Here is a 13,173-nt window from a genome sequence, read left to right as displayed (position 1 = left end):
TGTAGGAATGTAAAGATATAATCATATTAATATACATGAATAAAAGATTAGAAAAACATTAGAAATGATAGTATTCATACACACGATGCTAGTAAAACATAAAGAGACTATAGGACAGGGGACAGAAGGCACTCTGGTGCACTTATGAACACCCCTTACTGACCTCTTAGGAATCTGGAGAGGTCAACAGTGGACAGTCTAAGGGTAAAATTTTGGGGGTTTGGAGATGACAATACAGAGTATGGTAGTGAGTTCCATGCTTGTCCTGCTCCTAGGTGCTTTGGAACATAAGTCGACCCCCTCTTCTTTGTGTGGGTAATATAATAAGGACACTGCTTATGTCTAAGTTCTGGAACATTCTCATAGACAGAACCAGAACATTTTTCTCATGAGCAGAATTTATTTTCTATGAATATTTGGTTAGATTCTTCAGCTGCTGCAGTGGCAGGTGGGATTAATAAAATATGATGAAAATACCAAGTCTTGCAGCATTTTGAAAAAATACTTTTTTCTTAATGGTACAAGAAGTTGCATCTTCAAATGATTATGCACCATGTATCTTAATTTGGCTTTGAAACATTCTCCTTTGGAAGAGATATTTTGATGCAATGTGCTTCTTCTCTCTAGTCATAGAACAAGTTGATGCCTATGAAAACATGCCTCCAGATATGGGTGCACAATGTGGCCAGAGGTTACTGCAGAAAGGAAAAATATTACCCAACACCCTCAAGATGGAAGGTAGGTACAGATAGGCAGGGCATAGAATTAGGTACTGTGTGTGCAATTGGTAACATGGGAAGTGTTCAGTCCTCGACTTACAACCCCACCAGAACCACAAAGTCCTTGACTTACAACTGGCCAGGAAAACTGATGCTGAAGCCTGATTGGCTAAGCGCAAGAGGCCTTTAGAGCGGGAAATTAAAACATTGTGATTATTTGGCTGTCTGGCAGCCACACTATAAAAGGGGCTTTTGGAAGTCTGTTCGCTCTTCTATTTAAGCTGAGCTGGAGTGGTGCATAAAAAGCCAGAATAAAAGTTCTTGACTTAAAAAGCCACGCCTCTGCTAAGTTCTGTCAGTGCAAAGACTCACCTATCTAACAGGAAGTGCCAATAATACAAATGATATAAAGAGCAAAGACTGATTACAAATGGGGAAATGTTACAGTAATAGCAAATAATATAGCATAGCATAGCATAGCATAGCGTAGCGTAGCATAGAATAGCATAGAATAGAATAGAATTCTTTATTGGCCAAGTGTGATTGGACACACAAGGAATTTGTCTTGGTGCATATGTTCTCAGTGTACATAAAATAAAAAGATACATTTGTCAAGAATCATGTGGTACAACACTTAATGATTGTCATAGGGGACAAATAAGCAATGAAGAAACCATCAATATTAATAAAAATCTTAGGATACCAGCAACAAGTTAGTTACACAGTCCTAAGTGGGAGGAAAAGGATGATGAGAATGATGAGAAAAAACTAGTAGAAATAGAAGTGCAGACTTAGTAAAAAGTTTGAGGGAATTATTTGTTTAGTAGAGTGATGGCATTCGGGATAAAAACTATTCTTGTGTCTAGTTGTCTTGGTGTGCAGTGCTCTGTAGCGACGGTTTGAGGGTAGGAGTTGAAACAGTTTGTGTCCAGGATGTGAGGGGTCAGTAATACTGTATTATATGATCAAGTAAGATACCAATAAAACATTGCACCTTCTCTTCCTTTTTTTCTTTTTATGGCCCTGTAATCCCTTAATTTGCAATAGGGTTCGGGCCAGTATCAGGTTGCTACCCAGCACGCACCACACTGCGCGCTGGTAGCAAAAATGGAGCTGGGTTTGCAGTTCTGTGTTGCCAGCGTGCGCATGTGCGCATATCCCAGCAAGATTTTGCTTGTGCACATGTACTGTTTTTATTGTTGTGAGCCGCCCAGAGTCTTCGAAGAGGGGCGGCATACAAATTAATTAATTAATTAATCAAATAAATAAACAAACAAACAAACAAACATTTTTTTGCGCAGAAGCAAATAAAATTGCTGAAATTACTCTCGCGCGTGTGTCCTCACAAGATTTTGCTTCTGTGCATGTGCATAAGTAATATCTCGCTGGGACGCGTGTGCATGCATGCTGGCGATGCGGAGCTGCACGCACACCGCACTAGTAGCGGCGGTAAGTAGGAACCCCTACCTGGTTGGGGCCACTGGGTGGAGCTGAGCATTTACCAGCCAGCGGCAGTGCCTGACACCAATGCAGAGTTTGCAGTAGATGTTTTCTTTTTGCCTCGTGAGAGATATCACGCTTTATCTACATCCTATGAATTGCTTTTAAAGATCTGGCTTTGAGTTGCTAGTGGCTTGATTGTGGTTTAATTTCTGAGGGTGTGAAGCCAACGCTACAAAGCACAGAAGGGGAATCTGCATCTCAAGAGTTCTGAAAAAGTAAATGTTTTCAGAGGTGAGGTTAATGCAGTTTTTTAACACAGCTCAATCCATCAAGATAGCTTCATAACTGCATGAACAAGGGTTGTAAGAACAAGACTGTAAATTATGATGTTTAAATATGTTCTAAATTTATTTATTTTCATTTATTCATTTTGTCAAACAATTATAGGGTGGTAATTTGTACAAATAAAACATTAGATAAGTAATGATAAAAAGTAACAAAAGAAGACAATAGGACAGGGACGGTAGGCACAGTGGTGCGCTTATGCACGCCCCTTACAGACCACTTAGAAAGGGGGAAGAGGTCAATTGTAGATAGTCTTAAATGTACCTAGGTATTTATTTATAACTTTTCCTGTTATTGTAAAGCAACATTACAGTCACCTGTGACTAGTAAGGCTTCCTTAAATGAAGGCAGGATGCAAAAAATAGTAATAATCAGCACAGGAAATGTGTAAAGCTGTTTAAAAATTGAACAAAAGAGGCCCTCCATCTTCCAACGTGGGGCACCTGCCTTTGTCATTCATAACAACAAACAAGACTTGTTACACTCTGAAAACACCAGAAATATTGGTGTGAATTTCTCATAGAATGTTTGACACTGTATTCCTCAGAATCATAGGGTTCTTCAAGAACTGGACGAAGTTTTATAAGAGACTAATGGCAAAAAAAAATTTACAGACCACATTGTTCTCATAATGACCCATTAAGAAAAACCAACTAAGCTGGCTATTTTGTAGATAGATCCTTCTCCACCTCCATTTTTATCTCTTCTTTCATGTTCTACAGCTTTACAAGTTTTAATCATTAGCAACAATAACTAATGTGGTAGTAACCAGAATATGTTCATGCCTTGTGCCACCAGTAGAATAGAATAGAATGGAATGAATGGAATGGAATGGAACAGAATAGAATTTTATTGGCCAAGTAGGATTGGACACACAAGGAATTTGTCTTTGGTATATGTGCTCTCAGTGTACATAAAAGAAAATATAGATTTGTCAGGAATCATGAAGTACAACACAATGATTGTCATAGGGGTCAAATAAGCAATGAAGAAACAATCAATATTAATAAAAATCTTAATGATACAAGCAACAACTTACAATCATACAGTCATAAGTGGGAGGAAATGGGTGATAGGAATGATGAGAAAAAACTAGTATTGCAGACTTAGTAAATAGCTTGACAGTATTGAGGGAATTATTTGTTTAGCAGAGTGATGGCATTTTGGGGAAAAACTGTTCTTGTGTCTATTTGTCTTGGTGTGCAGTGCTCTGTAGCGTCCTTTTGAGGATAGGAGTTGAAACAGTTTATGTCCAGGATGTGAGGTGTCTGTAAATTGATAGATGTCAATTCATGGCCCCATAAAAGGGCCATAGTTCCACCTTGAAACAATTTATGTCCAGGATGTGAGGTGTCTGTAAATATTTTCACCGGCCTCTTTTTGACTCATGCAGTATACAGTTCCTCAGTGGAAGGCAGGTTGGCAGCAATTGTTTTTTTCTGCAGTTCTGATTATCCTTTGAAGACTGTGTCAGTCTTGTTGGGTTGCAGAACCAAACCAGACAGTTATAGAGTTGCAGATGACAGACCCAATAATTCCTCTGTAGAATTGTATCAGTAGCTCCTTGGGCAGTTTCAGCTTAATTTATGAAACAAGCTGATCAACTAGGCAACTTTTTGACACAAGCAAGTCAGATGAGGAAGTAAATAACGTTAACTCTTCCTCTTTTGGCATGATTAGACAAAGAGTTATTTCATTATGAGCGATTTACAACATCTTGCATAGGTGACCAATCATTGTGCCAAAATAGCATTCTTAAAATACAAGTTTTCAGGAGATTCCATGCCTGGCTGCCTGCCTGCCTAGTATCAGATAAACTGTCTTTAAAAATCATATAGAACTGTGTTTCTCAACCTTGGCAACATTAAGGTGTGTGGACTTCCACTCCCAGAATTGAATGCCAACCGCACATTTAACAATGAACTTTCCAGCCCTATTGCAGTCATGTCATATATTATCATGATGCAATCCATTCTTAATATAGGAAGCCAGTGCCTTAAAAAGAGCACTTTCAACTTTAGCAATCATAATCCACTATAATATTTAGTTAAACAATTACTTTGCCTATGTCCCATGAAGAGAACCAAATACTACCATAAATATAGAAATAATAAAAATATTTGTGATTGACAGATATTCCAGACAGCTCTCCTACTTGTGCCTTTGCTCCCTGCTATGTCCATGCCTCTTCCCTTGCAAGTTGCTTGAGACTATCCACAGAGACATGACTTGAAGTCTTAGAAGCCATGCCTTATGTCAATCAATCAGAATAGAGTTGGAGGGGACCTTTGAGGTCTTCTGGTCTCAAGCAGGGGACCCTATGCCACTTCAGACAAGTGACTGACCAGTCTCTTCTTAAAAGCCTCCAGTGATGAAGCACCCACAACTTCTGAAGGCAAGCTGTTCCACTGGTTAAGTGTCCTCACTATCAGGAAGTTTCTCCTTAATTCCAGGTTGCTTCTTTTCTTGATTAATTTCCACCCATTGTTTACTGTCCTGCCATCTGGGGCTTTGGAAAATAAGTTGACCCCCTCCTCTTTGAGGCAACCTTTCAAATACTGCTACCCTGTTTCCCATCTTATATTAATTTTTGCTTCCAAATTTTTGCTTATTTTTTTTCAATGAAGAAAAAATGCAGTTTAGAGGGAACAGGGTCGCAGTGTTTTATACCGTATGCATCTTTCTAATCCGTTCCAAGAACTGACATGTCAATTCCTGATCCAAAAGACGCAGCAGACCCTGTACTGTATTTAAAACTACGGTATAGAGTAGGGTGCAATCCTGCTGCAGCAAAAACGCATCCAAACACGCAGCCGCATGTTGGATGTGTGTTGGATGTTTTTTAAATCTGATTGATGCATCGTTTTGGGATGCAATGTATGGACAGTAGTGTTATATATGTTCTGTTCGGGAATGCTGTCAAACTAAATGTCTCATATGTCTTACTTTTGGGAGATGCCTTATATTAGGTAATTCTACGAAACCTCTTGTCAGCGTTCTAAATAGCATCTGAGAAACAAACCAAGTCCCAGTCCAATTCTCTCAATCAGAGCTTGATTTATTAACAGAACCATGTTAGCTGACTAATAGCGGCTGCCAGTTTGTGCAATTTGCGTGCAACCCCTCCGGTGTTAGTCCTATGGGCTCTGCCACCTTTTTTCGTATTTTTAGCTTTGTGTGCATATGCAGAACCAAATTTTGCGAGGGGATGCATGGAGGTGTGAGATTTCAGTGATTTTTTTTTTGCTTCCGTGTGTGCACAGAAACAAAACCCCAGCAAAATCTCTTGCATGTGCTTGCGTCCCCTCACAAGATTTCGGTGTGTTTTTGCTTCTGCACATGCACAGAAGCAAAAAGATGTTGGGGACATGCAAGCATAGCGCAGGCATGCACACAAGACAACTGAAGCTGCATGCGTAGCGCACTGGTAATGGTGGTGGCAGCAGCAATCCGCCCCTGGGTATGGCCTTACTAAGGCTTTATAAATGGTACTAATACTTCACGTGATTTGGATTGCCTGATGTCAATCAAACAATTTTCTGATGATTTTTCTGATGATTTTCTTTTTCAATCAGAATAAAGCTAGTCTGAGAATTGCACGTAACCATGTCTTCCTTTTCTTTCCATCAGATGAAGAAGAATATGAATGTCCTGATAGTGAAACTGAGCTGAAGTCAGATGGTAAAATGGGTCAAGGGGTGGGGGAGGGGCAGCATGAGATGGGAAAGGAATTTACAGTGGTACCTCTACTTAAGAACGCCTCTACTTAAGAACTTTTCTAGATAAGAACCCGGTGTTCAAGATTTTTTTGCCTCTACTTAAGAACCATTTTCTACTTAAGAACCCGAGTCTGGAAAAATTTCCCAGGAAATTTGGCAGTTTCCTGCCATCCCCCCTTTAATCTCGGCCAGCTGCCAGAGGAGCCTTTTTGGTGGCGCTTAAGGAGGCTTTGGCAGTGCAGAGCAAACGAAGCATTTTCCTTTCTCTGGGCGCTTGGACAGCGAATAAACCTCTGACAGCGCCCAGATAAAAGAAACGCTCCCTTTGCTCTGGGCAGCCGAGGAGTCACCACAGCGAAGAAAAGGCGCTGGCTACAAAGTGAGCAAGTGAGAGGAGAGGGGAGCCCTTCAGCATGGGAAGGAAGAGGAAGCAGGTAGCAGTAGCCAGTGTATGGGAGGCAGTTTATGGGAGGCAACCTCGCAATGGGTGTATTGGAGGTGCGTGCTCCTCCTCACCGCCTCAGAGTCCTTTTTTTTTTAAGCCTTAAAGTTTTGGATTTTTTTAAAATTCCCCTAACCTTACCTTCTTTCTTCAGCAATCACTCTCCTCTTCCTCTTCTTCCTCCTCCCACCCAAATTCCAAGCTTTTATTTTTTTTCCTAATGGGTTTGATTTGCTTTTTCATTGATTCCTATGGGAAAAATTGCTTCTACTTAAAAACGTTTCTACTTAAGAACCTGGTCATGGAATGAATTAAGTTTCTACTTAAGAACCTGGTCATGGAATGAATTAAGTTTCTACTTAAGAACCTGGTCATGGAATGAATTAAGTTCTTAAGTAGAGGTACCACTATATAGAACAATGGTTAAGTCTGAAGCCCTATACACAGAGTGACCATCAAATGTACTACAGTCAACTGAGCGCTTAATCTCTTAGATGGAAAAATTACCCTCTTGAGATATATAGGGCTGGATGTGTGGAAATTTTGGATTGGTTGGAATCATAATATATTTTTCTTTGGGGAAATGCACAAATGTTTCAAAAAATAAGCCATTATTTACTTTATATTAGGAAATTCCATGAAATCTTACCATGCTGTAAATTATTAATTGTAGTTACGGTTGACATCAATTTACCTGGTAAACCTTACTCAAGTGGTACAGTGCTGTAGTGGGTTATAAAGTATTTTGCCACATATTTGCATGCACAACGCATCTGGGCATGTGCAAAAACATCCCAGGCAGGTGGGCGGAGCTTTCCATCACCAGCGCTACCAGTTCTAAGAACTGGTCTGAACTGGGAGCAGCACACTGCTGGGGCAGTGTTCTGCGAAACTGAACATCTCATTGTTAATATATAATATATGCAGCTAGAGGTAAAAACAGAAAAACAAAGAAAACCACAGCTCTTAACCAACTTTAACCTCATAGTAGAATGTGGAAGAGGAAAATAATAGTGAAAGTGAGGGGAAAAAAGTGGGCGGGGCAAAATGGCAGCTGCTTCTGGGTCGCTACTGTGCGGCCCAGCGACAAATTGCTCTATTTTGCTGCCTTTGCAAAGCCTGCACGGTGATGTGGAAAGCCTTTGAAAACTACAGAAAACTTCTGAGAGCTGCAGACTGCATTAAGGTAGCCAAATGAATCAATCTGCTCCACGGCTGCCATCTTGACTTACTGCCCCAAGCTGAGATCCAGGAATTGTCAAAAGGTAAACATAGAATACGTATGGGCCTGTCAGGATAAAGCCCAAGCACTGAAGGGCCCAGGCAGGGCAGGATGAATCTGGTCCTAGATTCTGCCTTGGTTTATCTTCCCCATAAACAATCAAGCCAGAAGATCACTTAAAAACAGTGATCAAAATGGGTGAGCAGTGTGGTTGGGTGGTAGGAAAAGCAAGTAGGATGCTTGGCTGCATAGCTAGAGGTATAACAAGCAGGAAGAGGGAGATTGTGATCCCGCTATATAGAGCGCTGGTGAGACCACATTTGGAATAATACTGTGTTCAGTTCTAGAGACCTCACCTACAAAAAGATATTGACAAAATTGAAGGGGTCCAAAGATGGGCTACAAGAATGGTGGAAGGTCTTAAGCATAAAACGTATCAGGAAAGACTTAATGAACTCAATCTGTATAGTCTGGAGGACAGAAGGAAAAGGGGGGACATGATCGAAACATTTAAATATGTCAAAGGGTTAAATAAGGTTCAGGAGGGAAGTGTTTTTAATAGGAAAGTGAACACAAGAACAAGGGGACACAATCTGAAGTTAGTTGGGGGAAAGATCAAAAGCAACATGAGAAAATATTATTTGACTGAAAGAGTAGTAGATCCTTGGAACAAACCTCCAGCAGACGTGGTTGGTAAATCCACAGTAACTGAATTTCAACATGCCTGGGATAAACATATATCCATCCTAAGATAAAATACAAAAAATAGTATAAGGGCAGACTAGATGGATCATGAGGTCTTTTTCTGCCATCAATCTTCTATGTTTCTATGTTTACTAAGGTATCCTGATAAAGTGGGATCTCACAAGTAAAGGGCAGCCATTTGTTGCCGGAATGCTCTGGAGCCCCCACCCCCGCTCCCACTGTGGCTGCACCGGGGCGGCAGGCACATCACCTGGCTGAGCCAGCGTGAGAAACAGTTCGGAGAGGTGGCCAATGTAACAGATGGCCAGGAGACGTGCCCGGCGCTCTGGCTGCTGGAGCCACTCCGCTCCCACTCTGGCTGAAGTGGGGTGGCAGGCGCGTCCTAGGAGCATGGCGGTTTGAGCAGGCAGGCGCTGGATGCATCTCATGGCTGAGCCAGCATGAGAAGTAGCTCAAAGAGATGGCTGCCACCCTCCACGCCCGCCCTCCAGTCCCACCCTGGAGCATTTTTTCCTGCTGGTAGCTCCCAGCTAGCACTGACAGCCACCTCCACGAGTCGCAGGACTCAGCAGCGGTAGAGGCACCTCATGCTTGCCGGACGAGTGCCGCGGTCTCTGGGCCCGTGGGAGTCGCTGTTGCTGCTAGCTGGGGCAGCAAGATTTGGCTTCTGCACATGCACAGAAGTCGAATCTCACGTGCATGGCCGGCTGTGATGGACCTGTGCGCGCAGGTCCATTTCCACCAGTGCGCCATTCAACCTCCTGCCCACCCCTGGATCTCACTATGAAAAGGGAGAAGCTGGAGATCCATTTTGCATTCTTTCCCACAACAAAGAAAAATGAAAGAGGAAATTTGGTTGGACAGGATAAGAGTAACCCTTCCTCGCACAGTAAATTAATTATAAAGTTTGTTTGATAACCAGATCCCAGTTAACACTAGGAACCTTTTTCTTATCAGGAGATAATCTCCAGACATCCTTCTGTAAATCATCTTTTCAGTTTAGGAATGTTAAAAGCTATCTAATCAATCTGTACAACCATAGGATAAAAGTTTTACTACACTCCAGTCTGTCATGAGCTCAAATATCATTTAAAAAGAGAAAATAAGTCAAATTAAAATACAAAGCATCTATGACCACATTCTGCCGCATGAATCCCTGTGACCGTTCAGGCCCCACAGAGTCGGCCTTCTCCAGGTCCCGTCAACTAGACAATGTCATTTGGTGGGACCTAGGGAAAGAGCCTTCCAGCCCTCTGAAATCAGCTCCCCACGGAAATTTTTACTGCCCCCACCCTCCTCGCCTTCCGCAAGAATCTTAAGACTCATTTATGCCGCCAGGCTTGGGGCCACCCGATTCTTGCCCTCGGGCCAATAAATGTGTTGAGAGAAAAGTTGATCGAATGGGGATGACTGGTTTTTTTAATGGTTTGGGTTTTTTTTTTAGATTTTAAATTTAATTAATTGGATTGAGGATGTTATATATTCTTCTATTATATATTGTAAGCTGCCCTGAGTCCTCAGAGAGGGGTGGCATAAAGGTCTAATTAATAAATAAAATAAATAAGTAAGTAAATAAATAAATGTTACTTGGCAAGTTACAAAATCCATGTTATGTGCCCCCCAAATCCATCTCATGTGCCCCTCAGGAGAAATGCAGTGAGGTGTTGCAGCATTCCTGTGGTCAGTCATAAGGGCGAATGACCACAGGGTGGTGCCATGGTCATAACTTTGAAATGGGGTCATCATGTAGTTTTTTCCCCAGAGGGGATTTGTCCTCAGTTCAAACTGCATGTAAGCGGCCTATCATATCTCAAGGACTACTTGTAACCTTTTAAATCTTGTTTTGCTCACAGATGATGAAAACTATGAAAACACTCAAGAAGAAGTGAAACCGGGAGATGTAGTTTTGAATGGTAAACTAATTTCTCTTACAAGCTTTTCTTTTGTAATGTAAGTTATCATCATATTACTTCATTGGTTTCTTACATTTTGTGAAGTGAACCGGTGGACATCTGAGGGTAACTGCAGAAAGTTTTGAAAAAGTTAAGATGCAAGCCATGACCGTAGAGTGCAAATGTCCTTTTTGGTTTGTTTGACCATCTTGTACTGATCTCCTCTGGACCCTCATTCTTCAGCAGTTCATTGAATGAGTAATGTTGCCTGCATGAGAAATAAAACCCTATTGGATTTATGGGCAGAGAATTATAATTGTTAAGGGTAGCTGAAAAACAAATATTTGAGAATATTAAACATTCAGTTGTGTATGTATGAAAGAGGGGATTCTGAATTTTGTACAGATAATCCTCAATGTACAATCATTTGTTACTGACCACTCAAGGTTGCAATGGCACTGAAAAAAGTGACTTACGACTGGTCCTCACACATATGACTATTGCAGCATCTCCACAGTCAAACGATCAAAATTGTGCGCTTGACAACCAGTATGTACAGTGTTCCCTCGATTTTCGCAGGGGATGCATTCCGAGACCACCCGCAAAAGTTGAATTTCTGCAAAGTAGAGATGCGGAAATAAATACACTATTTTTGGCTATGAACAGTATCACAAGCCTTCCCTTAACACTTTAAGCCCCTAAATTGCAATTTCCCATTCCCTTAGCAACCATTTAGATTATTACTCCTTGCCTTTCGTAAACTTTTTAAAACCCACCTCTGCCGTCAGGCATGGGGGAATTGAGACATCTCCCCCTGGCCTATATAATTTATGCATGGTATGTTTGTGTGTGTGTCTTTCTTTTAAATAAGGGGTTTTAAGAGACTTTTTAATATTAGATTTGTGATACATTGTTTTTTTATTATTGTTGTGAGCCGCCCCGAGTCTGCGGAGAGGGGCGGCATACAAATCTAATAAATAAATAAACAAAAAGATAAAAATAAAAATAAAAATAAAAATAAATAATATTTTAACATCAGAATAAGATGGAGGCCTCATCACAGACCCAACAGAAAACACATGTTGCCAGAGCAGGTTTGTGCTTAAGTGAGGTAGAAGTTGAGACCAGTCCTTCAAATCATTGCTACAAGAGTGCTCCACAGTTCCTCCACAGATTTTAAAAAGAGGACCCACCCTTCTTCTCCAGAAATGTTTCACCTACAGTATGCAAAACATGTGGATTAACAATGACAGCCATCCTTTACTTCCTCTTTTTTTAAATGACAGCTGTTCTTTCTTCTACCCTAGATGTGCTCATTTACGAAAATAACAAGGACAAGGTGAAGTTTGACCTTCACAATGGGAACTCAGGTATTGACAAATACATGAGTGGTCTTGACAGAATGAGAAATGAAGGTGCCATGATAAAAAACCCATCATGGCATCGGACCAGAATATCTCCGGGACCGCCTTCTGCCGCACGAATCCCAGCGACCAGTTAGGTCCTACAGAGTTGGCCTTCTCCGGGTCCCATCAACTAAACAATGTTGTTTGGCGGGACCCAGGGGAAGAGCCTCCTCTGTGGCGGCCCCGAACCTCTGGAACCAGCTCCCCCCAGAGATCAGAATTGCCCCCACCCTCCTCGCCTTTCGTAAGCTCCTTAAAACCCACCTCTGCCGTCAGGCATGGGGGAATTGAGATATTCTTTCCCCCTAGGCCTATACTATTTATGCATGGTATGTTTGTGTGTATGTTCGGTTTTTAATAAGGGTCTTTTAATTATTTTAAATATTAGATTTGTTATACAGTATGTTGTTTCTTTTTTAAATAATTTTTTTATTTTGATTATAATACAAACAAACAAGGGAACAACATAAAACATATATACATACCTATGTATATGCATATTAATTTAATTAATGATTGATACCTTACAATTCTGTTTTGTTAGTTCATTTCTTTCCCTTTAATATTAGTTCAGTTTCTTATTTTTTTTCTATCCAATTATACAGTTTCCCCCACACTCTATAGTAGTTGTTTCTTTATTGTTGTTAGCCGCCCCGAGTCTACGGAGGGGGCGGCATACAAATTTAATAAATAAGTAAATAAGTAAGTAAGTAAGTAAGTAAGTAAGTAAGTAAGTAAGTAAGTAAGTAAGTAAGTAAGTAAGTAAGTAAGTAAGTAAGTAAATAATTGGTGGAATATTCTTAATTATTGTTTTTTTATGTCCCATAGCTGACTCTTGGTACTGCAACAAAACCGAGCAGGTCCTTGAGAATTTGACCCAAGACCCAGACCCCATTGCTGAAGGTAGTGTCTGGTTTTGATATAGAAGTTGAATGGACAAGCATAACACCTATATAGACCAGGGTTTCTAAAACTTGTCAATTTTAAGATGTGGAGAATTCAATTCCCAGCCAACTGGGTTTCCAAAACTGGTGTTCTTCATGTGTTGAAACATATCTTTACACATATCCAGGTGTTTTAGCTAGAGATAATGTGATGTGTACTGTACTGCAATGCTCTGTTAGTTAAGAACAGTTAGAAGTACATCAAAAGTTATTTTTATTTTTGAAAAGAGAACTCGACTAATTTTTTGACAAAACACACAATCTTTCCATTCTCCCATTACCACCAACCTGTCAGAACTTATCATTCCCCCACAACTAATCTCAACTATCAATAAC

The 13,173-nt window shown here is 40.7% G+C and overlaps 1 protein-coding gene across 2 annotated transcripts in view; it reads left to right on the top strand.

The window, feature by feature from the left end:
- The window catches only part of LOC139175878 (B-lymphocyte antigen CD19-like), a 42,892-nt gene that overhangs the window by 19,499 nt on the left and 10,220 nt on the right, over window positions 1-13,173 (top strand). For both annotated transcript variants that reach the window (XM_070767241.1, XM_070767243.1), the window contains exons 8-12: window positions 628-738; window positions 6,138-6,188; window positions 10,449-10,508; window positions 11,795-11,857; window positions 12,722-12,796. In XM_070767241.1, coding sequence (XP_070623342.1) covers window positions 628-738; window positions 6,138-6,188; window positions 10,449-10,508; window positions 11,795-11,857; window positions 12,722-12,796 — 360 coding nt within the window. The remainder of the gene's footprint in view (window positions 1-627; window positions 739-6,137; window positions 6,189-10,448; window positions 10,509-11,794; window positions 11,858-12,721; window positions 12,797-13,173) is intronic.

The sequence above is a fragment of the Erythrolamprus reginae genome, chromosome Z, assembly GCF_031021105.1.
Source record: "Erythrolamprus reginae isolate rEryReg1 chromosome Z, rEryReg1.hap1, whole genome shotgun sequence".
Lineage (NCBI taxonomy): Eukaryota > Metazoa > Chordata > Lepidosauria > Squamata > Dipsadidae > Erythrolamprus > Erythrolamprus reginae.
This window is presented reverse-complemented; position numbering and strand designations above follow the sequence as displayed.